The sequence below is a fragment of the Arvicanthis niloticus genome, chromosome 1 (genome assembly GCF_011762505.2).
Source record: "Arvicanthis niloticus isolate mArvNil1 chromosome 1, mArvNil1.pat.X, whole genome shotgun sequence".
In the NCBI taxonomy this organism is placed as follows: Eukaryota; Metazoa; Chordata; class Mammalia; order Rodentia; family Muridae; genus Arvicanthis; species Arvicanthis niloticus.
Window position 1 is genome coordinate 81,044,744 of NC_047658.1, and position 27,574 is coordinate 81,072,317.

At 36.5% G+C, this 27,574-nt stretch overlaps 1 protein-coding gene across 7 annotated transcripts in view; it reads right to left on the reverse strand.

Moving 5' to 3' along the window:
* Positions 1–27,468, reverse strand: part of Btbd10 (BTB domain containing 10) — a 63,426-nt gene extending 35,958 nt beyond the window's left edge. For 2 of the 7 annotated variants that reach the window (XM_034515239.2, XM_076941139.1), the window contains exons 1-2: positions 27,277–27,461; positions 26,939–27,024 (exon numbers count right to left, since the gene is read on the reverse strand). Coding sequence is in view for 4 of the 7 variants with exons in the window: in XM_034515211.2 (XP_034371102.1) it covers positions 1,103–1,203 (101 nt within the window). In the remaining 3 variants the exon portion in view is untranslated. Of the gene's footprint in view, positions 1–1,102; positions 1,261–23,003; positions 23,069–26,938; positions 27,025–27,276 lie in introns of all 7 variants that reach the window. The other 5 variants (XM_034515211.2, XM_076941104.1, XM_076941112.1 and 2 more) reach the window with 5 other exon arrangements.
* Positions 27,469–27,574: the final 106 nt, after the last annotated feature.

Sequence of the window (27,574 nt, forward strand, 5' to 3'; positions counted from 1 at the left end):
AGCCTTTCTAAAATCAAACTGATATTTCTACCCTTGTCACTTCATTAAATAATGCACTATTTAGTGCACATCAGCAGGAACATATCAAGAGTTAGAAAGTATAACACAAAATTCACTTGAAATTTATATATATACAATATGGTATAGTTAGCTATAATCCCACACAGTAATAAAACTCATATATCTTTAAAGCCTCCCAAATAAGAACAAGATAATTATCTAGGAAATAAACAAGAGTCTTATTTAAAGGATACACACACAGAATAAAACAAACCAAAAATATTTACACTGTGTGCCACGTACTTGTAAATTAATGAAATCAACATTGATTTAAGACAACACATGAAATTCTACAATATATGTAAGTATCTTCTCAGGAGAGTTAGGAAGTACCAATCAATCACTCATATTTTCTACATAATATTTATATAGCAAAATTCTCTATGAAAACATGCTTACATACCTGCGATATGTGGAATTTATTAGCTGTCAGTTAACATTAAAATATCATATTACAAAGTATTCTTAAATGACTCATTTTATCACAGTACAAAATCAAAGTTAAAAAAACATACAAATAAGCATGAACTTTTGAGATCAATTTCATTTCATGCATCAAATTCAAAATGAACCAGAAGAGGTCTGTAAAGATGAATTTTCCCATTTGACCAGTATGCCTGCAGAATAAATTTTGCATACTTAAAGTATGAGGCAAGTACTGACACAAATATATAAACTGTCAACTTAAACCTGCACATATATTTAAAAAAGAAATAAAACTCCTATTACACACTTTCAAGCACCTAAGAACTAACCTAACTTGCCTGAATTCCAAACTGATCACATTATAACACCTAATTATTGTGTCAAGTAAAACGTTAACATAATCTAGAGACAAAAGTATTCAAAGAAACCAAAATACTGAAAAATTAGAAGAAAGGTTTCTCTAAAAGCTATTTCAGGAGAAACACACATGCACAGTGCTTTGTAAATGAGTAAACATCCTGACAGGACTTACCACAATCAAATTAAGCAGTGGTTTTTATAATCAGGTTGTTGAACAGAGCTTTGATATGGGAAATATATATGTTTTTCTACCTACCTTGAATGTTTATAAAGTTTACGAGGTCTACTATGCAATTTCCGATCCCAATTCTCTGGATCACTGGAGTTACTGTCATAGGGATGAGGCCGTCCTGCCATCCCACTTCAAGTTTCCTCACACTATTGCTCTGAAAGCACACATGTAGCACCCATAACCTACATAAAAGAGTAGTGTTGACCTTTAAATCTATTCCATGCAGAATAAAACAGCCATAGAATTTTATATACTAGTGATTACTGTGGTGTATTTGTAAAGTGGTTACGTAGATCACAAAACACTAAACATCAGATGTTGCAAATCAGACTAAAATAAACCCCAGAAATCTTTAAAATATACTTTCCACCTGATATAGTTGCTAAATTTACTACCTCTGTGTAACAGTTTAATAATACAGCACTTACATTGAGCATCTAAGTAACTCATGTTATCAAATATCAATCAGTACCCCCAAAACAAAAACAATCCATAGAATGACTATTTTATATAAATTTTCAGTTGGAATATTTCTTAATTGCCAAAAGTTAAGATGCTTACAAATTTTTTTTTCTCCACCAGGGATTAAATTTAGGACCTTGTAGAGGCTAGTCGAGAGCTCCACCACTAAGCTACATCCCCTAGTGTCACAAAGCATCTCAGGACCAAGTAACAATGTTATTATTTTCATAATCAAATTGATGCTGAATAGAAAGTTAATTTTTACTCACAAATGTATGTATACAGTTATCCTATTTCCTTACAGTGCAATTACCACAAAATGCTTTATCAATGAAACCTATCAATATTTTTAATATATGAGGCTTATGACTACTAAATTTACCAAAGTTATAAAGAAACTCCAATAGCTTTACACAATATCTTAACTAAGCATTTAAAAAGTATATCCAGTATTTAATATTCTCAATCATGTTGCAAGAGTGGCATTATAATCTCATATACAGAACAAAGCAACCTCAGAATTTTGGTAATTTTGCTGGAGTTCACAATGTTGATCAGCTGTAAGATTACAAAAACATTACAATGAGAATTTGGTATAGAAAATAGTCCTGATCTTGAAAACAAATCAGATTTTATTTACAGGGATTGTGAAACATATTTCCCACACCACCACCACCATAAAACCAAGTGATAAGTAAATGTAACTGTTCAAATTATTTAGCTAAATTATGTAAATCTGACTAGAACTAGGTTTTCTGACACTGGCTCTAGCATTCTTTCTCTACACTCACTTCTCAACTGGATTTGGTAAAGAAGTTGTTCACAAAAATCGAAGTGAGATGGCTCCTTGTGTAAAAGTGCCGGGGCAGGCAGGCCTTGCAGCCTGATGGGCAGAACCGACTCTGAAGACTGTCCTCAGACCTTCACACGCACGAGGTAGCATGTGGTGACTCTCACACACACACTACCACCAATAATAATGATTTAAGTGAAAGACAAATATCAAAATTGGGAAAACACCTTCCTGAGTTTTATATGGCTCATCATCTTGGTCTCTCATATCAGTTGGAGTCATCTTTATTCACCAAGTTAAAAAATCTGAAGTCATCCTTGACTTCTCTCTTTCCCCTATCAAATCTACTTCAAAACTTTCTTGATTCCTTCTTTTCCTTTTCATCCATAAAGCTACTGCTGCTTTCATTCTGAACCAACCTTTTCGTCTATCAATAAGCCTCTTGGTACTTACCACCATTTAATGGCATATTTGCTTCAATGAAATTAAAAAAAAAAAAACAAACAAACCTTTCTAAAAACATATAGGCTCTCCAATTCCTATACCTAAACTGCTTATAAAAAGTTCCTTCAAGGAACCTTAAGGGCTGGTGGCCCCATGAGGAGAGCAACAATACCAACCAGCCAGAGCTCCCCAGGGTCTAAACCACCAGCCTAGGAGCACATATGGAGAGACACATGACTCCAGCTGTATATGTAGGGGAGGATGGCCTTATTGGGCATAGGTGGGAGACAAGATCATTGGTACCCTGAAGGCTGAGCACAGGAGGGGGGGGGGAATCTGAGGGTGGGAAGGGGGTCTGGGGGTAGGTGGGTAAACACCTTCATAGAGGCAGGAGGAGGGGGGATGGGATAAGGGGTTCCTGAGTGGTGGGGGAAATATGGTAAGGGGATAAAATTTGAAATGTAAATATTATATCCAATAAAAGAGGGGAAAAAATAGAAAAGCGGTTAGAACCAACATTCTTAATAAAATGTCAGCCCTCTTTAAAAAAAAAAAAAAACTATCTTGATACTAAAAGTTGTTTTGAGAATTGTATATTGCAGAATGATCAGCCTTGGTGTATCTACTCAACAAGCAAGCTGGGCAGACCTGCTCAAACCTCTGAGGTCCGGGAATTCCATCTGGAGGCAGCGAAGACACAGCATCAGAGGATTGTCAACTTGCTCTTCCCCCCCACTCCTCTTCTAATATCTCAATGCCCATAATCAGCTTGAAGAAGCTAATGATGAGTCAGCGCCCCTATTCCCTGGTCTTGGGGACTAAGGTGGTAAATGTTGGGCTGTCTCTCTAGGGAAAAGTAGTGGTTTTGTCGGAATAGAGAGGATTAGCTAGGGTTTATTGCATAGCCATAACCTATTAGTAGAAATCTGTATAATTAATATCAAGATGAAGATATAAATTCTTAAATGGCACCAATTTACTTTGTTTACAAATTTTAAGGTTTTCATTGGCATGAGCTTCTTAGTGATATAAGAGTGAGATGAATATTGTTACTCTCATAGGCATTGTACCAGTATAACACATTTAGGAATACAAAGCTTAGACCCAGTCCTTCTTTAACTTTTTTAACTGATTTGAGATGGTCAGCCTGTGAGTTAAGGGACTATAGCAAATTCATGGCTTGGAGTTTATTATAAGGGTGTTCTCTATGTTTTATTTAGAAATAGCTGAGTGGATAACAGACAACAGTACAGATTACCTTACATGGATAGCTGGTTTTCAAAACATCAGAAATCCTTAGAATTGACATGACAAACATTTCAGTATTAATGTTCATTTTCATTAGAGACCTATCTGCTCCGGAAAGCTTCCTATATTGAATTCTAAGAAGAAATTGAGCATCCTTGGAGTTACTCCAGTTGTGGTGAGACAGTCACTAGGCAAGAATTGCCACTTTCCTTCTACAGACAAATTACTGTCCAGAAAAGGACACACTTGCAGAATAGTCGACTGATTATATCTGCCTAGACAGAGTAATCAGCCCTTAATAATTATGCAGCACTAAGGTCTGTCAGATGATCCTGGGCCAAAAGGCAGAAGAACAGATGCTCCAACATTTTGAAGTACAGCGAGTGTCCAGGTGTTCAAAGGTCTCTATAAATTGGCTAAGTTTTAGAAGCTATGCTTTGTGCTTCCCACAATTATAGTTAACTCAGTCATTCTGGATTTCTGATGGGGTTGAAAACATATAGCTATTGACCTTAAGAGAAAAGACTTGAGTGGATGGTCGTCAGCTGACATTCATCCTAAAGCCAGGTTCAGAACTACATGTTTTAGTTAGAATAGATGACAGAGGAGCTGGTTAGTCAACAAAAGGATGGACTGGGTATTAGGACTATCCTGTACCTCACTGGTACAAATTGGCATAATTATGTTCTAATTGTATTTTGAGAGAAAAGTTTCATTTTAACAGGAAGGGTGATGTGTAGGAGGAGCTAAGGTAGGAGGAGTACTGAGAGGAAGAAAAGGAGTAAGAAGAGGAGAAGAAGAAAGAGAGGAGAAGCTAGGTGAAGAAAGAGAGAAAGATGGGGGGAGACAGGGAGGCAGAGGTTCAAGTATCTCCACCAGTCAAAGATAGTTGTTATATCTAGGTTGGTCAGTGGGTTACACCTCTGATTGAACAATTCCAAACTTATAAAGCCTATGATTAACATTATTTTTAAAAAAATGTATAAATGCAAAAAGGAAAAGGGGGCATAGGATAGGGGTTTTCTAAGGGGGGGGAATGGGGAAAGGGGATGCCATCTGAAGTAAAAATAAAATATCTAATAAAAAAAAAAGTTTATGTACAAAAAAAAAGTTCCTTCAAAAATTGGCACTTGAATCCCAAATATCCAATGTCACAGTAGACAAACATGTACTATTGTTGAAGCTACAAAAGCAATTACTGTAGTACTGAAAAAAATTTCTAGAAAATACAGCCCTGTTCATAAATAGTCTATGTCCCAAATAACTTAGAAATACTCTATTACAGAGGCTAGACCTGTTGGTTAGGTCTGTACACAGTTTTTAGGAGACTACCAAGAGTCAATTGAGAGAAAGGTGATTCAATTACTTCCACATTCCTATCTCTTGGATATTGTTATGTAGAGAGGAGGCAAAACTTATAACAGAAACCTCAAGGACAACTCTTAACACAGTAAATAAGTGTTCCCGGGGACTCTATTTCTAGATAGTATGAATTAATGATAATGACCCAGAGAATAACATTAAAAAAAAAAACCAATAAAAAGTATAAGGAGACAACTTACTGTTATCACTAGGTATCAGTGAGCTAACAAGTTCATGTTTCCTTCTACTTAAAACAATAAACAACCCTACTTTATCTTGTTTGTATATTTATAAAGAAGTTTTAGAGCTAAGATTAAAATCCAATTTAACCAAAGCCCCATGCTCTTTTCCAATGTACCCAGCTGCATATACAGGAATTAATGTTTGTTCCTTATTACCAGCAGATGTTCCTTTTAAACCTCAACCCTCTCCTATCTTGTGTATCCTTTATCTTTGTAGGCTCAGTTTAGACAGGTTGCTACACAAGAGCTTTCCTATTAATGTGAAATTATTTGTGTGTGTGTGTGTGTGTGTGTGTGTGTGTGTGTGTGTATGTGCGCGTGCATACACACATATGTAGGTACACATGCACCTGTGTACACATGCATGTGGAGGCCAGAGGTCGATGTGGATTGCCTTCAATCGTTCTCCACGTCATCTTTTGAGATAGTTTCTCACTGTATTCACTGACAGGATAGACTGACAGGTCAGTGAACTCTGAAAATCCAGCTTCTCCAGTGCCTCCTGCACTAGTGTTACAGTCACATGCCCCCATACTTGCCATTTCACATGTGTGCCAGAGATTTAGTCCTCATGCTTGCACAGCAGGAAACTTACCAATTAGGACATCTCCCCAGTGCCTATTTCTGTCTTTCAAACTAGAAATTCAAGAGTAGTGATTATTAGAGAGAAAGATCTTTTAAGCAGGAGAAAATAATGAAGGTTGTAGGTAATGGTGCTCTGGGACACATGTAATGAAAGGAGAAAACTAGATTCCTGTAAGCTGTCTTGAGACCTCTACCTACCCACACCCACCCACACCCAACCACAACCACAACCACACACACACACACACACACACACACACACACACACACACACCCCATGGCAAACACATACCCCCTACCTATGTTTTTGCCCACATACCTATAATCTACCCTTTAAGGGAGAACAGTGATAGAAGGCTTACAACCTTCAGTTAACTGCAAAGACAATGAGAGGAGTGGGTGATTGAGACTGGTAAGGAATAGTCAGGAAGAGATCTGTGTGAACTAAATGTCCTAAAGTAACCTCTATATAGAAATGACCAATAGAAGTAAAGACTACCACAATGAGTGAATGAATCACTTGTGACTGTCAGTCAAAAAGACACCTAAATGTTCAGTTAATTCTTTACTAACTATATTTTTTTAAAAAAAAACAAACACTTTTTCTGGAGCCTAGACTAATAATTCTGAAAGAGCATAAATTTATAAAAGATCATTTGATTAAACTCCCAACTTAGGAATAAAAGAGACTGTCGCACCAGAAAAGCAGAAAATAAATAACATGTATGCACTAGTTTGAATGAGAGTGACCCTTGCAAGTTCCTATGTTTGAATACTAGTCTCCAATTGATGAACTGTTTAGATAGGTTTGGATGTTATAGCCCCTGGGGGAGGTGTGTCACTGAAAGTTTCAAGTTTCAAAATGTCATATCTAAAGACATGCTTATTTATGTCATTTGTCACTGTGTACTTTTTCTCCTACTTGAGGATCAAAGTATAGCTTTCAGCTATTCTGCCATTGTGCCTTTGCTTCACTATCACGGACTCCAACCCTCTGAATCTGCAAGCCAAATTAAAAGCAGTCTTTTATAAGTTGCCTTGGTCATTGTGTTTTGCAATAGAAAAATAACTAAGACAATGTAAAAAAAATCACAAAGAATTAAAAATGTTCTAGAAAAAGTTTATAATTTCCTTTTGATTAACCCACTTTAAATATCCCCATGAAGTGTAACATAAATCCATAAATTAACTGACAGGGAACTAAACAGTCATTTTTAGGAACATCAAAAACTGTAGGATTTTTGAAAGACTTGAATATTGCATATATAGTCATTGCATGTGTGTGTGCAATGACTATATATGCACACACACACACACACACACACACACACACACACATACACACAAAACAAATGGAAATCCAAGGAACAAAAAAGATTTTTTTCTAAATGTAGCTGGGTAAGCTTCTTTATAGAAAACATTTAAACCTGAAAAGACTATTTTTAAAAGTCTGTTTAAAACAGGGGTTGGAAAATGGCTCAGTGGTTAAGAGCACTGGTTAGATTCCTAGCACCAACCTGTCAACAATGGATCACAAGCATCTATAACTTCAGTTCCAGGGGATCAATGTCCTTTTCTGGCTTCCATGACACCAGGCACCCAAGTGTTACACAGACATACATGTAGGCAAAACATTCATACACACAAATTAAAAAAAAAATAAGCCTATTTAAAACTAGAAAATCTCAAAAGCAAATCACAGTGGAAGAAAAGGAACAGAGCTGAGTTCAGCTACAAGATTTTCTGCTTAGATTCTTCTATTTCACTATCAAATAGGGTGAATAAAAACCAAAAAGCCATGTAGCTCAACATGGAAGAGAAAATCTCAACATTGCAAGTACAAATAGAAATTTAAAGCATTTAAAATTGGGGGGAAAGCATAAAAAGGTAAAGACCCAAAATCTGAGCATAAACTTTGCTTGGATCATTGGTTTGTTATAAATTCTACATGCAGGAGAGATAGACCTCAGATAATCCCAATAACCTGCTCCTCCCCCAAAAATGTAGACTACAGAAGAATCTACACTAGGAAGAATCTACCTTCAAAAGTTACATAACACAAGATCTATGACTTGATATTTCTTAATTCAGAGTATTCCTTAATCATATATAACACAAGCAGCAGAAAACTGAAACCTTTATTGTTAAGAATATTAATGAACAGAGACCAATAGCAAATAGGCTGGAAATAAAAAGTGTTTATCTCCCACTCACAACCCCCCCCCCAAAAAAAAAGGACACAGAAAGGGTGAATTTAAAAATCTGACTATAATCTTTGTCCAAGTTCTTAGCTAACATCAAATAGTAATAGGTACAGGAAGAAATTCTTTCCACAGACTTGCTCCCAGATAATAAGCCAAAATAAAAATAAGCTTTAAAAAGGAAGAACTGGTCTGACAGAGCTGCTATATAGTGCTGGGGAGATAAGTCTGCCTGACTCCAGGCTAAATAGTAGTGCTTAGAACGAAAAACAACCACCCTTATGAGGATACCATAACAGCCAAATTTCAACTAAAAATTGTGGCATGTCAAGAAACAGGACAATAAAGAGGATCTGATAAAAACTGACTCCATGTGGACCCAGATGTTGAGTTACCAAACTTGAAAGAACTCTTTATGAATCTATTCAAACAAAGGCCCATAGACCCAAAGATCTGAAAGAAGAAAAGAATCTTGATGAGTAACAAAAAGAAATCTCAGTAGATAAATGACAAGTATCAAAAAGTCAAACAAAAAAATCAGCTTGAGTTAAAAGGAACACTAAAATGAGAAATTAGACAGTGTAAGAACAGATGGCAAAGAGAAATGAGCAGAGCTGCAAAGAGCTGGAGTACATCTAATAACACACATAACACATTAAAGTATTTAAAGCCACTACTGACACGCAACATGAATTATTATTAAAAGCTTTAGAAAAGCTAGATTTAAAAGAATGTCTGGAAATATCAAGTAGAAATAAAGGAGAAATTTATTTTCCAATATATTCTTTCCTACACTATTTGAATTTTCTAATTATGATTTGTATAATGACAAACTAACAATATACTGGTAAATAAAGTATTTAGAAGTGGCTTTGTCATAGAATTTTTTTAACAGAATTTTTCTTCTTTAATAACTACCTAAGTATAATTCTGTTCTGGTTATGTACAATGATCAACACATATAGACTAACAAAATGTTTCTGCCATATGTTCCTAAAATACTATAAGATCCTTGAGAACAAAAACAAAATATAATTTATGTTCATGTCCCCATAGCTTAGTACAACTTACTGTAACTTAAATATATAAGCTTTTATAAAATGTTCTAATTAAGTAGTTAAGATAAAAGAACCTGAAGTGCATGTATTATGATCTACTAATACAGAGAAAATGCAAAGTATAAATATTAATAAAAATGTCTTTATAGTGGCTTGTCTTAAAAGAGAATTATCATATAACTGAACCTACAATTCAGTCATGGCAAAGAGCACTAATAGAAAAAAATAATTCAATTTAAATCTAATGACAATACCTGCTCATAAGCAACATAAACCAAAAAGGAGAAAATAGAGCTTTGGATATAGCTCATTCTTATCTGGGTTCTATCTTCAAATACACACACAGACACAGACACAGACACAGACACAGACACAGACACAGACACACACACACACACACACAACACACACACACACGGGGGGGGGACAGAGGGAGAGAGATAGATATGTAGGGAAGAAAGTAAGTATAAATCTTCTGAAAATATTTTTAAAGATATCAAATAGCCCTAGGCTTCTCCAATATCCCTCAAAGATGATTGTTTACGTCACACAGAAGCCCTTTCAAATGTCAAATTCAAAATTTATTCAATTTCAATTTAAATTCAAATAAGAAAAAAATATTCTTTTCTGAATTGTTACAATCAAAATAAGTTTATTTTTACAGTGCTAGGGATCAAAACTAGGGTTTTATGCATGACAGGAAATGTTCTACCACTGAGTTATACCCTCAGCCTCCAAGCTATACTTTTTGTGTGTGCATGCACTATGTATGTGGAAGATGGAGTTCAAAGTTGGGTGTCACTACACAAGACACAGTTCACCTTTTTTTTAAATACAATCTCTCTCAGTTAGCCAGCAAGCTCCAGAGAGCTCTGTGTCTTCAACTTCCTTGCACAAAGATTATAAAACAAGTGATTTTTTAAAATGGGGTTTTGGGGATTGAATTCAGATCCTCAGGCCTGAATGGCAAGCACTTTACCAACTGAAGTTATTTTCCCAGCACCCAAAGTATAACTTCATATTTTGTACTAAAATTACTTTGTTCAATTATCTCTCATCCTCTGCCTCATTTCCTCCCTTGTGTCTCACCTGCACTCCCCTTCTCTCGTTTCCTTCCTTCCTCCCCATCCCTTTATTTTACTTTTTTCTTCAAGGGTCTTGCTATGAATCCCAGGCAAGCCTCATACTGGAAATCATGCCTCAATCTTCAAACTGCTGAGACTTTATCTATTCCTCATTGGCCAGCTTGTGCTCCTTTCTCTGTGTGTGTAGCTAAGTGTGCATCTCATAAATTTCTTAAGGTATTAATACATCTAAAAAAATTGCTGGGCTGGAGAGATGGCTCAGCAGTTAAGAACACTGACTGCTCTTCCAGAAGTCCTAAGTTCAATTCCCAGCAACCACATGGTGGTTCACAACCATCTGTAATGAGATCTGGTGCCCTCTTTTGGTGTGTCTGAAGATAGTTACAGTGTACTCATATAAATAGAATAAATAATATATCTTAAAAAAATTGTTCCTTTCCTGTTTTGAACAGCACAATAAATGTTTAAAGTTCTTTCTGAATACCAAGTATTTCCAAACATCTGCTTAACATGTTTAGCATGTTTATATAAACAACAAATCCTATGTAGTTCTGAGTTCTTTAACTCACTAAAAGATACAATTTTAAGTTAAAATATCACTTTGTTTTCTATATGATTCTATTTTCTCTTTTTATCATGTCCAAAGTTACACCTTCAAAGCCAGAAATATTTAAAAAATTAAACCAAACCAGCTTGACATGTGATTAACAAAATTCCTAGAAGCTGCCGAAATATTACATTATATTCAACTAAGAAGCAGCAGCCTCTAAATAACTTACACATTGTTTTCTTTCATGATGCTTTTCCAATGCTATGTATTTTTCATTCAATCTTTATTAATGCAGCTTCATTTGACCTATTTATTATTTCATTTACAACTTTCATTCTTTTTGTATTTCTTGCTTGTCTAGAAAGTGTCTCATGACATGAGTTCTAGATTATAGTACTCTATAACAGAAAAACTATATGAAAACAAAAATGTTTTAATCTGTGATGTCTAAAAAGTAGTCATGGGGCTATAATGAAATGTGGCTACTATAACCTTCCTATTACTAGTAACAAACTGGGAATAAAACAGGTAAACAACCTCATTTGCAATTGCTCCAAAAAAAGACATGAATAAATAAATACCTTGGAATAAAACTAACCAAGGAAATAGAAGACATTCTTATATTAAAAACTTAAGTTAAAGAGCACATTATGTGGTAGTTTGAATGAAGTGTCTTTCACATAGGTTCAGATGCTTGAATACTTGGTTACCCACTTGGTGGTACTGTTTAGGGAAGTTAAGGTGTAGAGGAAGTATACTATGGAAACTGGACACTGAGAGCTAAAAAACGTTTTCCATTTCTAGTTTGCTCTCTCTGTGGTTTAAGATGTGAACTCTCAACTTGTTCCAGCCACTCTGCCTACCTGCTGCCTGACTTCCTTGTCCTGCCGCTGCTGGACTCTTATCCCTCTGGAACCATAAACCCAAATAAACCCTTCTTTCTGTAAGTTGCCTTGACCATGGTATTTTGTTACAGTAATGAAAAAGTAACTAATACACACTGGAAGATAGAAAGATTTCCCATAGTCATGGATTGGAAGAATATTACAAAAGCAATTTACAAATTCAATGTATTTCCCATCAAACGTCAATGTTATCCTACACAGAAACAGAAAAGGCAACAACAACAATAAATCTTTAAAGATCATATGGAAGCACAAAAGATCCCAGATAGCCAAACAATCCTGAGCAAAATAATGCTGGAAGCATCATTATACTGATCAAGTTATACTACAGAGCCATCGCAACAAAACAAAAACAGTACCAGCACCAAAACATGCATGCTGATCAATGGAAAAGAGAGGAAAGACAGACATAAAACCACAGCTACTGCCACCCATTTTAGACAAGGATGCCAAAAACATACATTGAAAAAAACCCCAAAACCACAAAAACCAGTCTCTTCCACAAATGATGCTGGGAAAACTAGATATCCATATGTAGAAGAAGGAAAACAGACCTCTATGCTTCACCCAGTGAGTCAGACCTTAATGAAGATCTGAAATTTTGAAACTATTAGAGACAATTATAGTGAAAAATGGTCCAAGATAAAAGTATAGGCAAGTACTCAGTTCTAATTATGATTCCAGTCACTCAGAAAATAATGCCAACTGACAAATGGGACCTCATAAAATTAAAAAAAACTTCTGCAAAGAATGGAAGCAGTCAATCCAGTGGACACAGCCTACAGAATGAAGAAAATCTCTGCTACCTATATATCTGACAGAAGGTTAGTATCTAGAATATATAAAAGAACAAAGAAGCCTTAGCAAGAAATACAACAACCTGGCTAATGAAATGTACAGACAGTTCTATTTCACTAGCCATGAGAGGAATGCAAATCAAAACCACACTAAGAGTCTGTCTACCCCAGCCAGAATGATAGTCATAAAGAAAACAAGACCACCAAATGCTGGTGGGGATACTGACAAACAGGAATTCTTACTGCTATTAGAAATGTAAACTAGTTCAGTCACCATGGAAGGCACAATGAAGGTTCCTTAAAAACAAAACAAAAAAACCCAAAACCAAAAAACTAAAAATACACCTACCAGATGATCCAGCCAGACCATTTACTCAAAAGACTTCAAGTCAAAGTATTACAATACTTATATATGTGTACATAATAATCAAGTTATAGAATCAACCCAGTGTCCAACAACAACAAAAAAAAGACTAAGAAAATGTGATCTACTTATACACAATGGAGATATATATATATATATATATATATATATATATGTCATAAAGGAGCTGTGTGGTTTTCAGGAAAATGGATGTAACTTGAGGACAAATATGTTTTCTCTCATTTGTGGTTCCTAGATTTTATATACATAAAATTATGTACAGATATTAAATGACATTAAAATAGAAGTGAAACTGTCTAAGAAAACAAAAGGGACTGGAAGGAGGGAAAGGCAAGAAAAACAAGGGCAGATAGAGTATGGAGAGTATCTGCTCAATGTACAGTTTATGGTACATATATAGATATATAGATATATATGTGTATATATTTATATAAAATTATATACATACACACACACATATATATGTACATAATTTTTTTAAATAAGTGCTGAAGAAATAGTTTAGTGGCTAAGAGCACTTGCTGTTTTTCAGAAAGCCTGGTTTCAATTCCCTGCAGTCATACAGCAGCTCACAACAATCTGTGACTTCAGTTCCAGGAGTTCCAACACCCTTTCCTGGCATCTACTGATACCAAGCACACATACAGTGCACTTACATACATCCAGGTAAAACATTCATGCATAAAATAATTTTTAAAAAAATTAAAAAGGAGGAAAGATAGTGTTTGATTTTTAAACATTTTTTAATTTTAAATTTTTTAAATTTATTTTTTAGTTTTTGATTTTTGGAGAAAGGTTTTTGAGATAGCTCTGGCTGTCCTAGAACTCATCAGGTTAGCCTTGAACTCACAGAGATCCTCCTGCCTCTGCTTTCCTAGCCCTGGGATGAAGGGTGTGCATCACCACTGCCCAGTATGTCTGTTTATTTTCTTTTTGCTTTGTTTCGTTTTTGAACCAGGGTCTCTATGCAACTCTCCTTGTAGACTAGACTGGCCTTGAACGCCTCCTCAATGAGGAGACTAAGGCTGTACCGCACCATACCTAGCTCAAAAAGAAAGTGTCTACTTCAACTGAAGAGTTTGGTTTGGTTTCTCTAGACAAAGTATCACCATGTAATCTAGGCTAGCTTTAAACTTACTATGTAGCTCAAGCTAACATCGGTCTCAGTGATTGGCTTGTCTCAGTCTCTTGGGTACTCATGGATTCCAGACCTATGCCACCATACCTAAATGAAGTGGACTTTTAACTCTCTTTTAAAATTAATTTAAATAGCCACATGTGCCTATAAAGCTATTTCCTTGGAGTTTGATGTGAACATCATGTTCTTGAAGTTGAGCAGCTGTAATGACCAGGCAGGCTGGTAGCTACTGGATGTGCCAGGTCAGAAACAAAATATTACAGCCTTTTTCATAAAAGTTATTTTTCCCTCTTCATTTTAAACAATTGAAAAGTTGCCTTAGGCAAAGGACACTGTCAACAAGACAAAACGGCAACCAACAGATTGGGAAAAGATCATTACCAATCCTACATCCAGTAGAGGGCTAATATCCAATATATACAAAGAACTCAAGAAATTAGACACCAAACAACAAAATAACCCCATTAAAAAATGGGGTACAGAGCTTAATTAAGAATTCTCAACTGAGGAAACTCGAATGGCCGAGAAGCACCTTAAGAAATGCCCAACATCCTTAGTCATCAGGGAAATGCAAATCAAAACAACACTGAGATACCACCTGACACCAGTCAGAATGGCTAAGATCAAAAACTCAGGTGATAGTAGATGCTGGCGAGGATGTGAAGAAAGAGGAACACTCCTTCATTGTTGGTGGGGTTGCAAGCTGGTACAACCACTCTGGAAGTCAGTCTGGCGGTTCCTCAGAAAACTGGACATAGCACTACCTGAGGACCCAGCTATACCACTCCTGGGCATATACCCAGAAAATGCCACAACAAATAACAAAGACATATGCTCCACTATGTTCATAGCAGCCTTATTTATAATAGCCAGAAGCTGGAAAGAACCCAGATGCCCTTCAACAGAGGAATGGATACAAAAAATGTGGTACATTTACACAATGGAATATTACTCAGCTATTAAAAATAATGAATTCGAGAAATTCTTAGGTAAATGGATGGAACTAGAAAATATCATCCTGAGTGAGGTAACCCAATCACAAAAGAACACACATGGTATTTACTCACTGATAAGCGGAGATTAGCCCAAAAGTTTGAAACAACAAAGATTCAACTACCAGACGACATGAAGCTCATGAAGAAGAAAGAACAAGTGAGGATGCCTAGGTCTTTCTTAGAAGGAGTAACTAAATACCCAAGGGAGCAAATATGGAGACAAAGTGTGGGACAGAATCTGAAGGGGGGGTTGTAGGGAGACCATTCCATCTGGGTATTCATTCCATGGGCAGTCACCAAAAATAGACGTTGATAGGGATGTCAGGATGGGAAAGCTGACAGCAGCCTGATAAGGCTGTCTCCTTAGAGGTCCCCCAGAGTCTGATATACCCAGAGACAAATACTCACAGCTATCCATTAATCTGATCAAAGGTTCCCAATGGAGGAGTTAGAGAGTAAACTGAAGGAACCTTAAGGGCTGGTGGCCCCATGAGGAGAGCAACAATACCAACCAGCCAGAGCTCCCCAGGGTCTAAACCACCAGCCTAGGAGCACATATGGAGAGACACATGACTCCAGCTGTATATGTAGGGGAGGATGGCCTTATTGGGCATAGGTGGGAGACAAGGTCATTGGTACCCTGAAGGCTGAGCACAGAGGCGGGGAGAATCTGAGGGTGGGAAGGGGGTCTGGGGGTAGGTGGGTAAACACCTTCATAGAAGCAGGAGGGGGGGGATGGGATAAGGGGTTCCTGGGTGGTGGGGGAAATGCGGTAAGGGGATAAAATTTGAAATGTAAATATTATATCCAATAAAAGAGGGGAAAAAATAGAAAAGCGGTTAGAACCAACATTCTTAATAAAATGTCAGCCCTCTTTAAAAAAAAAAAAAAAAAAACTATCTTGATACTAAAAGTTGTTTTGAGAATTGTATATTGCAGAATGATCAGCCTTGGTGTATCTACTCAACAAGCAAGCTGGGCAGACCTGCTCAAACCTCTGAGGTCCGGGAATTCCATCTGGAGGCAGCGAAGACACAGCATCAGAGGCTTATCAATTTGCTCTTCCCCCCACTCCTCTTCTAATATCTCAATGCCCATAATCAGCTTGAAGAAGCTAATGATGAGTCAGCGCCCCTATTCCCTGGTCTTGGGGACTAAGGTGGTAAATGTTGGACTGTCTTTCTAGGGAAAAGTAGTGGTTTTGTCGGAATAGAGAGGATTAGCTAGGGGTTATTGCATAGCCATAACCTATTAGTAGAAATCTGTATAATTAATATCAAGATGAAGATATAAATTCTTAAATGGCACCAATTTACTTTGTTTACAAATTTTAAGGTTTTCATTGGCATGAGCTTCTTAGTGATATAAGAGTGAGATGAATATTGTTACTCTCATAGGCATTGTACCAGTATAACACATTTAGGAATACAAAGCTTAGACCCAGTCGTCCTTTAACTTTTTTTAACTGATTTGAGATGGTCAGCCTGTGAGTTAAGGGACTATAGCAAATTCATGACTTGGAGTTTATTATAAGGGTGTTCTCTATGTTTTATTTAGAAATAGCTGAGTGGAGTTAACAGGCAACAGTCCAGATTACCTTACATGGATAGCTGGTTTTCAAAACATCAGAAATCCTTAGAATTGACATGACAAACATTTCAGTATTAATGTTCATTTTCATTAGAGACCTATCTGCTCCGGAAAGCTTCCTATATTGAATTCTAAGAAGAAATTGAGCATCCTTGGAGTTACTCCAGTTGTGGTGAGACAGTCACTAGGCAAGAATTGCCACTTTCCTTCTACAGACAAATTACTAACCAGAAAAGGACAAACTTGCAGAATAGTCGACTGATTATATCTGCCTAGACAGAGTAATCAGCCCTTAATAATTATGCAACACTAAGGTCTGTCAGATGATCCTGGGCCAAAAGGCAGAAGAACAGATGCTCCAACATTTTGAAGTACAGCGAGTGTCCAGGTGTTCAAAGGTCTCTATAAATTGGCTAAGTTTTAGAAGCTATGCTTTGTGCTTCCCACAATTATAGTTAACTCAGTCATTCTGGATTTCTGACGGGGTTGAAAACTTATAGCTATTTACTTTAAGAGAAAAGATTTGAGTGGATGGTCGTTAGCTGACATTCATCCTAAAGCCAGGTTCTAAACTAAACTAAATGTTTTAGTTAGGATAGATGACAGAGGTGCTGGTTAGTCAACAAAAGGATGGACTGGGTATTAGAACTATCTTGTACCTCACTGGTACAAATTGACATAATTATGCTCTAATTGTATTTTGTGAGAAAATTTTCATTTTAACAGGAAAGGTGATGTGTAGGAGGAGCTAAGGTGGGAGGAGTACTGAGAGGAAGAGAAGGAGTAAGAAGGGGAGAAGAAGGAGAGGAGAAGCTAGGTGATGAAAGAGAGAAAGAGGGGGGAGACAGGGAGGCAGATATTCATGTATCTCCACCAGTCAAAGATAGTTGTTATATCTAGGTTGGTCAGTGGGTTACACCTCTGATTGAACAATTCCAAACTTATAAAGCCTATGATTAACATTATTTTTAAAAAATGTATAAATGCAAAAAGGAAAAGGGGGCATGGGATAGGGGTTTTCTAAGGGGGGGGGAATGGGGAAAGGGGATGGCATCTGAAGTGTAAATAAAATGTCTAATAAAAAAAAACCATCTATAATAAATATTAAAAAAAAAAAAAAAAAGAAAAGTTGCCTTAGGACAAAATGCTTGATAACAGAAAAACACTCTCTAGATATCTTTATAACTTAGGAATCTGTGCAGTGTTCCATTTTGAGAATAAGCAATTTTTTTATATTCAAAAGACCTTTAAATTAAGATTGAGTTTAGTAACTTGCTTTAGCATCTAGCCAGTTAAAGCTATGATCTAGCCGGGCGGTAGTGGCACAGGCCTTTAATCCCAGCACTTGGGAGGCAGAGGCAGGCAGATTTCTGAGTTCGAGGCCAGCCTGGTCTACAGAGTGAGTTCCAGGACAGTCAGGGCTACACAGAGAAACCCTGTCTTGAAAAACCAAAAAAAAAAAAAAAAGCTATGATCTATATCTCTACAGTTAAATTTGGTATTTTTTCAATTATACTATACCATCTCTCAGATTTAATATACAACTCATCAAAATGTCAGACTTAGCTAATACAAAGTAGTGACATTTCAAAACAGTAAGAGATTAAAAAGATGACAGATAAGATTCTAAAGCAGAGCAAGGACTTGTTTTGCTAAAATTCCAGAAATCAAAAAGTTCAAATAGAACATTTAAAAAAAAAATCAAGGTAAAACAATGGGTAAACACCAATTTTCAGAATAAAAACAAAACCACTAAGATTCACATTTAAAATAAAAAACAAACAAAAAACTTCTGAGCCTTGGGAGCTAAAGAGATGGCTCCCTGGTTAAAAGTACTTAACTATACAATCATGAGAACCAGAGTTTGGATCCCAGCACTTACATAAGCCAGGCATCCACCAAACACCTTAAGTCTAGCTCAAAAGAATAAGGTGCTCTCTTCTGTCCTCCATGTGCATTTATGTGTACCAGTACACAGACATGTGTACATACACTCAGAGACACAGAAACATGAAGACACACATAATTAAAGTAAATCTTTTTTTTTTTAAAAAGGCTAACAAACAATCTTTCAAGACAAAGAATTGTAGTGTAAGAAGCAAGAATGTACAATCAGTAGCCATGTGCTAAAGTTATTAGCAAAGACCCACCAAAGAAATCAGGAACTGAAACTGAGACTACGGACTTCCAAGAATCACCCAATTAGATGACATAAAAAGATAGGTGGCAAACTATAAATTTTATAACATAAAATAAAGGGTTAGTTTTAAACATATAATTTATACTCACACAACCACACCCAAAATGGCCAAAAGTGGGACGAGAAGAATTTTAAATCAGCTGTTTAACTTATCAATGTTTTTGTTTGACGATAACCAAAGTGTCTGAATGATAACCAATGGTAACTGAAGTATTGGGAAAACAAATACTCAAGTTTATGAGATAAACTTTTAAAGTAGTTATCATATATTCTAACGGAATTATTCAAACAAAGTTTGTAGAAATTTTTTGTTGAAGCATTTTATAAAAAATGTTTCAAAGTTCTCATCATAAAACAATTTCAAAATTAACCGCTATTTAAGGCTACTGTTAAATAGTATCATTCATTAGGGATGCATAGATATCTAAAATACAGCAGCTTTTACCTTTTAATGCATTCTGAGCTCAACTAACATAAAGCGTATGTATAGCTCATATATCCTATCATAGCAGTATTAAATATATAGTAATTTACAAATAAAAGAAATGAAAAATCACGCAGTAAAAGTCCAATATAAACAGAAGTTTTAATGTCTCCATCCTACTGCATGATAAACATTTTTCACATACCTCGTAAAGTAGCCCACAATAGAGGGCACTGGAACAAAACACTCGGCAAGTTTTCAATCTAAATTATAGGCTCAGCCTTCCAATTTCTAGGTATAACTTACTACCTTAATCAGCTAAGAGGTTTTGATCTATGTTTGCTTCAGTATTCTCTTCCAATTTTTAAGAGCATTAACTAAAGTACTTTTGTCTATTATAGTCTGACAGTCCCACTAGTCTCTAATAACTAAATAATCTCTTTTAAAGGAGAAACTAGCAATGTAGGAGAACTTAATAAAAAGACTGAAGAGTATCCTATAGTTAACTATCACAGGGAAGTTACAGGATTCTATAAGCAGTTGTACACGGCTAAGGGATGCAGCTCAGCAATAGAGCCTGCTAGCATGTCAAGGCACAAGGCCCTGGATTTGATCCTCAGCACTGAAAAAGCACACATATACAAACACACATATAGCCTCTAAATGAATAAATGAAGAGTTTAAAGAAGCAGACACTACCATTTGCTTTCTCAACATTAGAAAACTAAATTCAAGCCTACATTCTGTAAAACAAACTGCCTTGAATGAAATTAATAACTTTAAAAATATGTCAGCACTTCATATGCCAATCCAAAAATGAGAAAATTATAAAAATGTTGCAAAAACTTTTACCTACAATTCTTTCTTAGGTAACTGAGCTTTAAAGTTTATTTTTAAGGGGGATAAAAGGCAGAGTGGCTCAGTAGACAAAGGTGGTTGTACTGCAAGCTCTGATGACCTGAGTCCAACCCCCAGGACCCATATGAAGGAGGAGGAAGAAGAGTACTAATTTCACATACTATCCTCTGATCTTCACATATGCTCTGTGATATGTTCATCCTCTATAACCCATTACCTACCACCCACCCACCTACCCACAATAATAGCAATTTTTAAATTACTTTTAGGTTGACATTTAATATAGTCTGCAAACAAAAAATCCAGAATGTTCTACTCATTACAAGTAATAATAATCAAATATCTTAAAGTGGAAAATAAAATAATTTAATTAATAAATGTTTTATTTTAAAAAATCTAAGAAACAATTTAATACTCACCCCTCTTCTTTTTTACCTGGCATTCAAATTATATAGACTAACTAATACCAGACAATGAATACCAACCAATATTGAAAACAAGTAGGGCTTCCTACTATCCAATGTTTATCAGAATAAAGAAAAAGAAAACTTTTGTAATTGCAGTAGAAGAATTATACTGTCAAAAGCTATAAATAAAATTTTGAATGTGTCCTTTCTAAATGAGACCGGCAAATATGTCTGCAAGTTAACTGGCTGATGAGTTTCAAGAACACTGGTAGGTAGGCAGAGGGTAGGACAGTTAATGCCAATGTGCTATCTTCTGGGCATAAAAAAACCAAAGTGCTAAAAGTTTATATTGCTATATTGTTCTATTATTTACACATTTTAAAATACTCTTCCTTTATCTTTAAATCCCTATTATGTTCTATACACATTTTCATGTGAAGAAATAGATTATTAAAGAGATTAAGGGGGCTGGAGAGATGGCTCAGTGGTTAAGAGCACTGACTGCACTTCCAGAGGTCCTGAGTTCAAATCCCAGCAACCACATGATGGCTCACAACCATCTGTAATGAGATCTGATGTGCTCTTCTGGTGGGTCTGAAGACAACTACAGTGTACTCATATATAATAAATAAATAATTCTTTTTAAAAAAAAAAGAGATTAAGTAACTTTGGCATCAAAGTTCTAACAGTGAGCTTTAAACTCAAATCTAAATGATTCCAAATAACTCAAGAATAAAAATATGACAATTTTAAATTACCTTAGAAAATTATTATTCATAGTGTCTAGTCAAGTAGTATTTTAATCATTCACTATGACAGACTCTCGTCTTATACCCAGCCAAATACAAAATGTTATTTTTTTTATGTCCCCAAGTACTAATATATCATTTCTTGCATCTACAACAATAAAAATGAGTAGTTAACCTTATATATTCTCATGTTCAACTCCCACAGATTTAACCAACTCAAGATTATAGTTTTTGTCATTATTCTCTAAATATAGAACAACTATTTGCCTAGAATCTACACTGAGTCAAGCATTAAATAATCTCAAGATGACTTAAAAGTATATAAAGGATTTATTGTGTGTAGGTTATACAGAAATATTACTGTACAGAAAGAGCTTAAGCAGCTAAGGACTTCATATTCATGGGGTGGTTAGCACTAATCCTCCTTGGACTTTAAAGACATATAATCAGGTACATTACACTTTTAAACAGAATATAATTAAGTTATTAATAAAGAAAGGTATCTTTGCTTTTACTGGCAAAGATAAAGCAATGATGCCTCACAATCTTCAGAAATCTGTGACATAAGGCTGCATATGTAACAAACTCTTTCCTCTTTATATTTTACTATTTCAAATACAGGGAAAGTAGCTATTAACCAAAATGCTTGGGATAATAAATGTTCCAAATTCTGAAGCTGTTCAAATTTCACAAGGCGATCACAGATCCTACCTATTCTAATCCAAAACCTCTGGCATCTAAATACTCTACAGTTGTCTTTAACTCACTACATTTCCACCACCTGTAAACTCACCACTCTTTTAATCTTTCTCTAGAGAGCATCTCTGAGTTCTAGTTTGCTACCTTCTTTGCAAAGAGGTATCAGTTTCAAGGACCACAGAGTAAACCAAGAGGAACTAGTAAGGAAACTGCAACATTAGCTTGAACCTAGTAAACATTCAATTAAAGAGAGAAAAACAAAACTCTAAAACAGGTTGAGTATCCCTTATCTGAAATACCTGGGACCAAAAGTATTTCAGATTCCAGATTATGTGTGGATTTTTTTTTCTAAAGTTCTGGAATGTTTGCATATATGAATTGAATTATCTTGGACCCAACCAAGACTAAATACAAACTCATTTACATTTATAAATAGCCTATACACATACTCTAACGGTAATTTCATACATGAAACAAACCTTTAGATTGGTGAATAGGTGGATGCTCAGAAGGATTCAGATTTTGCAGCATTTCAGAATTCAGCCTTGGGATTAGGGATGCCTAACCTGTAACTCTTCCTCTATAACAAAGATCTGTAACTATCTCTTTCCCCATAGTCGACCTCTGCCATAATTTTACTTCAGACCAACAAAGAAACAATAAAGGAGTTAGATAGATGAGGATTAAAATTATAACCCAAACCACTGGCCAAACTGTAAGTCACTTCAATTGTAAATATTACACTTACCCAGTTAGAAATGTAGGTGTTCCATTTCCTTCTCCCTCACAGAGGTCCAGCCTGCTCAGATAAACCTACCATACAGATGAATATATTGAAAATGTATGGTCTAAGAAACAGGAGACCCAAAAACAGAACCAAAGGCACTGAGGAGAGTACATTCAACCCCTTCTTCTAATCCTCATTGGAAAAATAACTTCAGAGAGTGGAAGCAGGGGTAGTGAAAGCTACTTGTAAACAAGCATTTCCTTCTTTATAAGTCAACAAAAAAAAGGGGGGGGGGAATGATGTCCCACCCCAACAGCAAGACAATCCACACAAATATATGACAAATCCCTAAAACAAAAAGTAACCTTGGTGCTTAGGAGCTCACAGAAACTGAACTGACAATCAGGGAGCCTGCATGCCCTCCACACTTATCTTGCAGTTGTGAAGCTTGGTCTTCTTGTGCGACTACTAACAGTGGAAGCAGGGGCCATCTCTGACTCTTTTCTTTTGCCTCCTTTTGGGCCCCCTTTCCTCCTACTGGGTTGCTTTGTTCAGCTTAATATGAGGTATGTGCCTAGTCTTAATATGCCATGTTCAGTTGATATCCCTGGGAGCCCTGTCCTTTTCTGAAGGGAAATGGAGGAGTGGATCTTGGGGACAGGGGAGGTTGGGGCAAAGGAACTAGGAGAGCAGTGAGGGGAAACCAGTGAGGATGTAATAAATGAAAATAATAATAAAAAATGTTTTTAAAAGTCTCAGATAGGAATATTTTATAAACATAACACATCTTTACTTTTCACCTCTTGTTCTAGAGAGAAACAGGGTACTGATGAAGAGACATTAGCCTCGATGAACTTAAAAAGACTGGACTAAACATAAGAAAATCTAATATATAACGACCCCCTCCCAAGTCCTGACTTAAAAAACAATATCCTTTGCAGTCTTCATACAAATTATAATAAACTCAGTTGTAAAAGTCAGTCCTGTTTGTAAAACTGTATGGTAACAAAGGAGTATTGAGCTATTCCTTCTTCCTTTTTGAAACTGTTCCTTACCTGGCTTTCATGACTTTACCACTAAGATAAAGACCCTTACTTTTCGACATCCACCTCTTGGGACTTGAGTTTGACCTATAAACTCTCATTGCTCACAACCCAACAAAGCTTGAAGCAGATTAAGTGATTGAAATACTCCCTACTAGTGCAGAAATGAGCTTTAATCCACAAGGTTCAATTCCACATATGCCATTAAGTCATACTATGTATTAGACACAAAGTTTAATCAAAGTACCCATTCTTCTTACTAGAAAAAAAGGGTTTAAATCAATGGCTTCTGTAAAGAAGAGGCACACGAATGTCTGGTTCCCATATCACACTTTCTTTAGCCCATTCCCAAGCTTTTCACTCTCCCCATACAGCAGGGGATCCATATTTCCTCTGGTAAAAGTCAATACCCAGGGACACAATGTGGAAAGGTATAGCAAATAATAAGTATTCAAATCCTGAAATGGACTATGTCCTGGACTTAATTTTACATATTAGGTACAAGTATAATAAAGACCTTCTAAATAAACCAGTATACTTAAGATACTTATAAATCAAATAATAAACACAAATCAATAAAGTTTTTATCAGTTATTCTCATAGTAAAATGTTAATATAGTCCCTCTTAAAGTATATATTCCAAAGTTATCAGTAGATGCCTGAAACTGTGACCAATTGAATCCATTGTGTACCAAATGAATCCTTAGGTATACATACCTATGGGAAACTTTACTGGTTAGGCACAGTAACAGTAATTAACAGTAAGAGAGAAAAATTGTTAATATACCTTAGTATAATGTTTCTGTGACTAGAGTTACACATCTTAGCAACCTTGGTATGACTTTTTTCTTTCCCTATTAAGTTAGGAATGTTCACTTTTCTCACATACAAGCAGCACATTATGGCTTCTTGTTGACATAGATGAATTAGTAACAGCACTACTTTTGTACTGTAGGCCATCATTAAATAAAATAAGGGTTCTTGTACATACTGTAAAATTATCAGTCAGTCTGATAAACAAATTACTACTAAAGTGGCAGATGGATAGGTAGCATATCCTGGTCAGATTCACTGAAGAAAGAAGTGGTTTATATTCTAGGCAGGGTAGTATGAGAAACACAATTTTATCATTGAATTTGGAATAGTATGCAATTTAAAACTTATGAGCTTCTTATTTATGGATTTTTTCCATTTAATGATTTCAAACCAGTAATAAACAACAACAACAAAAAAAGGGTAGACAATGAGAGACTACTTTAGAAATTATCTGTTTAATCTGTAGCCCTGTACTTAAAGGGCACTAAACCATCTCTTGATTTTAATAAGAGTTGACATTTTTTCACCATTCTAAAAATTTAAATTCCAAACTAACGGACATAGTTGACTTAAGCTTGTTTCTAGTTATGAAATTAATTCTGACCTATACACAGCTTCTAAACCAAGATACAAAATATAGTTTTAAAATATTCTTTTAACATTAAAATACAACTAGGTTTGGTTGGGTCACATGAAGGTATTTTTGTTTTACCTGTCAGTATTTCAAAAATCAGAAAATTGCACTTAAAATTCTAGAGTTCCTATATTCTTTTAAGAAGGCCGAGGACTGATTCCACATTCATATATACAGCGAATTAGATGGCCTTGAATCCTGATGCCTCTCAGAGGACAGAAGCTCTCGAGTACACGGACATGCTAATTATCTGTCTAGTACCTGAAGGCAAGTGAATGTTACTCAGTCTTATCTCTCTGAGAGATGCACAGTATTTCCAGATCACTTGTGTACTTCATGAGACTATTTAAATGTCAAAGGCCACAAAGCAGACTGCAGTTCTTTGTAATTTCATTTAATGGTTAAAAAAAATTACACAAGTCTTTGAAGAACAAAAAGAATCAAATAGAACAAAATTCAGACTGGTAGAAGGACAACATAGGAGGTAAAAAGCCCACCTGGAAGTTTGAATAGTGTGAAAAAAAATGTCTAAAACATTGCTTGGAACTTTCTGAACTCCATTGCTCTGGGTCCTAACCACACTCCATGTTTCTGAAGTGCCCTTCTTGCCTTCTCTCCACCCATAAGAAGAAACGCTGAATACTAAGCTCTACGTTAGAGAAAATTATTAAGCCTAAAAATCTTCAAAATTAACTGTCCTCAAAAACTATATTAACTCATCTTTATCTCCCATTAAGTAATTTTTTAAGTACTTTCTACTGCTTTCTGCTTAATATTCAATATCAGTTCTTGGTTCAATGCCCAGCGTTGAGTTCTCAGTACAGAAACTTTTTCAGCCTTTACATTCACATGTTTTATTATAACTTTTCATCCAATTTCTACAGTTTATTTCATTCAAAATTCATTCCTAAACCCCTCTCTAAAAAGTTTTGATCCAATTTGGCTAGCAGTGATAGAAAAGAGTAGGAGGCAGGCAAGAACAGAAAGAAGCCCAACTGCCAATCAATACGTTGTACTGCTTCATTCAGATTGTTAACTTAAATAAAAAGCATGCAGACTCTTACATGGCTATAAAATTATTCCATATATTAAGTGCACAAAGTGGAAAACTTTTCACCATGTCATGAACTCCAAATACCAATAAGAAGCCAAGACTAAAAATTTTAAAGAGAAGAAATGGGCATATGGGAAAGGCCGCAGTTAGGCACACTAGCCCACATTAACAAACTAAGTGAAATCTCAGCTCCCCTCAAGCCCATACCCCAAAATACGGGATGTCAGAGGGCTTGTGACTTACAGAGAATAAATCAGAACCTTTTCTGGGCAAGTTAGGGGGAAACAAAGCTTTACCATTGTTGATACGGTTACAGGATAAAACCACACAGCACATTACAGGTGTCTCATTCTCCACCCAAAGGGCGACTCCCCCATCACCCTATCCCCAAACTGGGATCCTTACTCACCGCCCTATTGTGATGCGCCTTCTTAGGCTGTCGCTGCGGTGACCCAAAGATGACAGGAAAGGGGCGGGGCACTGGGTTACTCTGCCCTGGAAAGGAGGTTAGGAAGGAGGTGTGAGAAAATAGCCTTTTTCCCCTGGGGAAAGGCCTCCAGACTCCTAACCCAAAAAGCAGCACCCTTCTCTGCCTCTCCGGACCCGGTGCCCGAGCCGACAACCCCGAGCACCGCGCCCCACGCTCCTGGAGCCACGGACTCCGGTCCCCGGACCCCGGTCCCAGCAGCTAGCCTCGCCCTGGGCTTCCACTGCAAACCCAGCCGCCCGCACCCAGCCCGCTCCAACCTGCCGGCCCCTGAGACGTCCACCGAGGGTCGAGGAGAAAAGCTACGAAAGCGAGCGACGCTCCCCTTCCTCCGCCTACTTAACCGGATCCCTCCGGTGCTAGATGTGAGGCGGCCGCCCCACCAGCTGCGCCTACCAGAGCCGCCCCGGCAGGTTACAGGCCGGCTCCTTAGCTGCTTCTCGCGAGACTTCGCACTAGGAAGAGGTGAAGCGAGGCGAGTTCTCGCGCGAAGAACGGAGCTCCTCCCACAGTGGGCGTGGCGCCGGGGCACCGGGCGGTTGAGTACCTTCTCAGGGT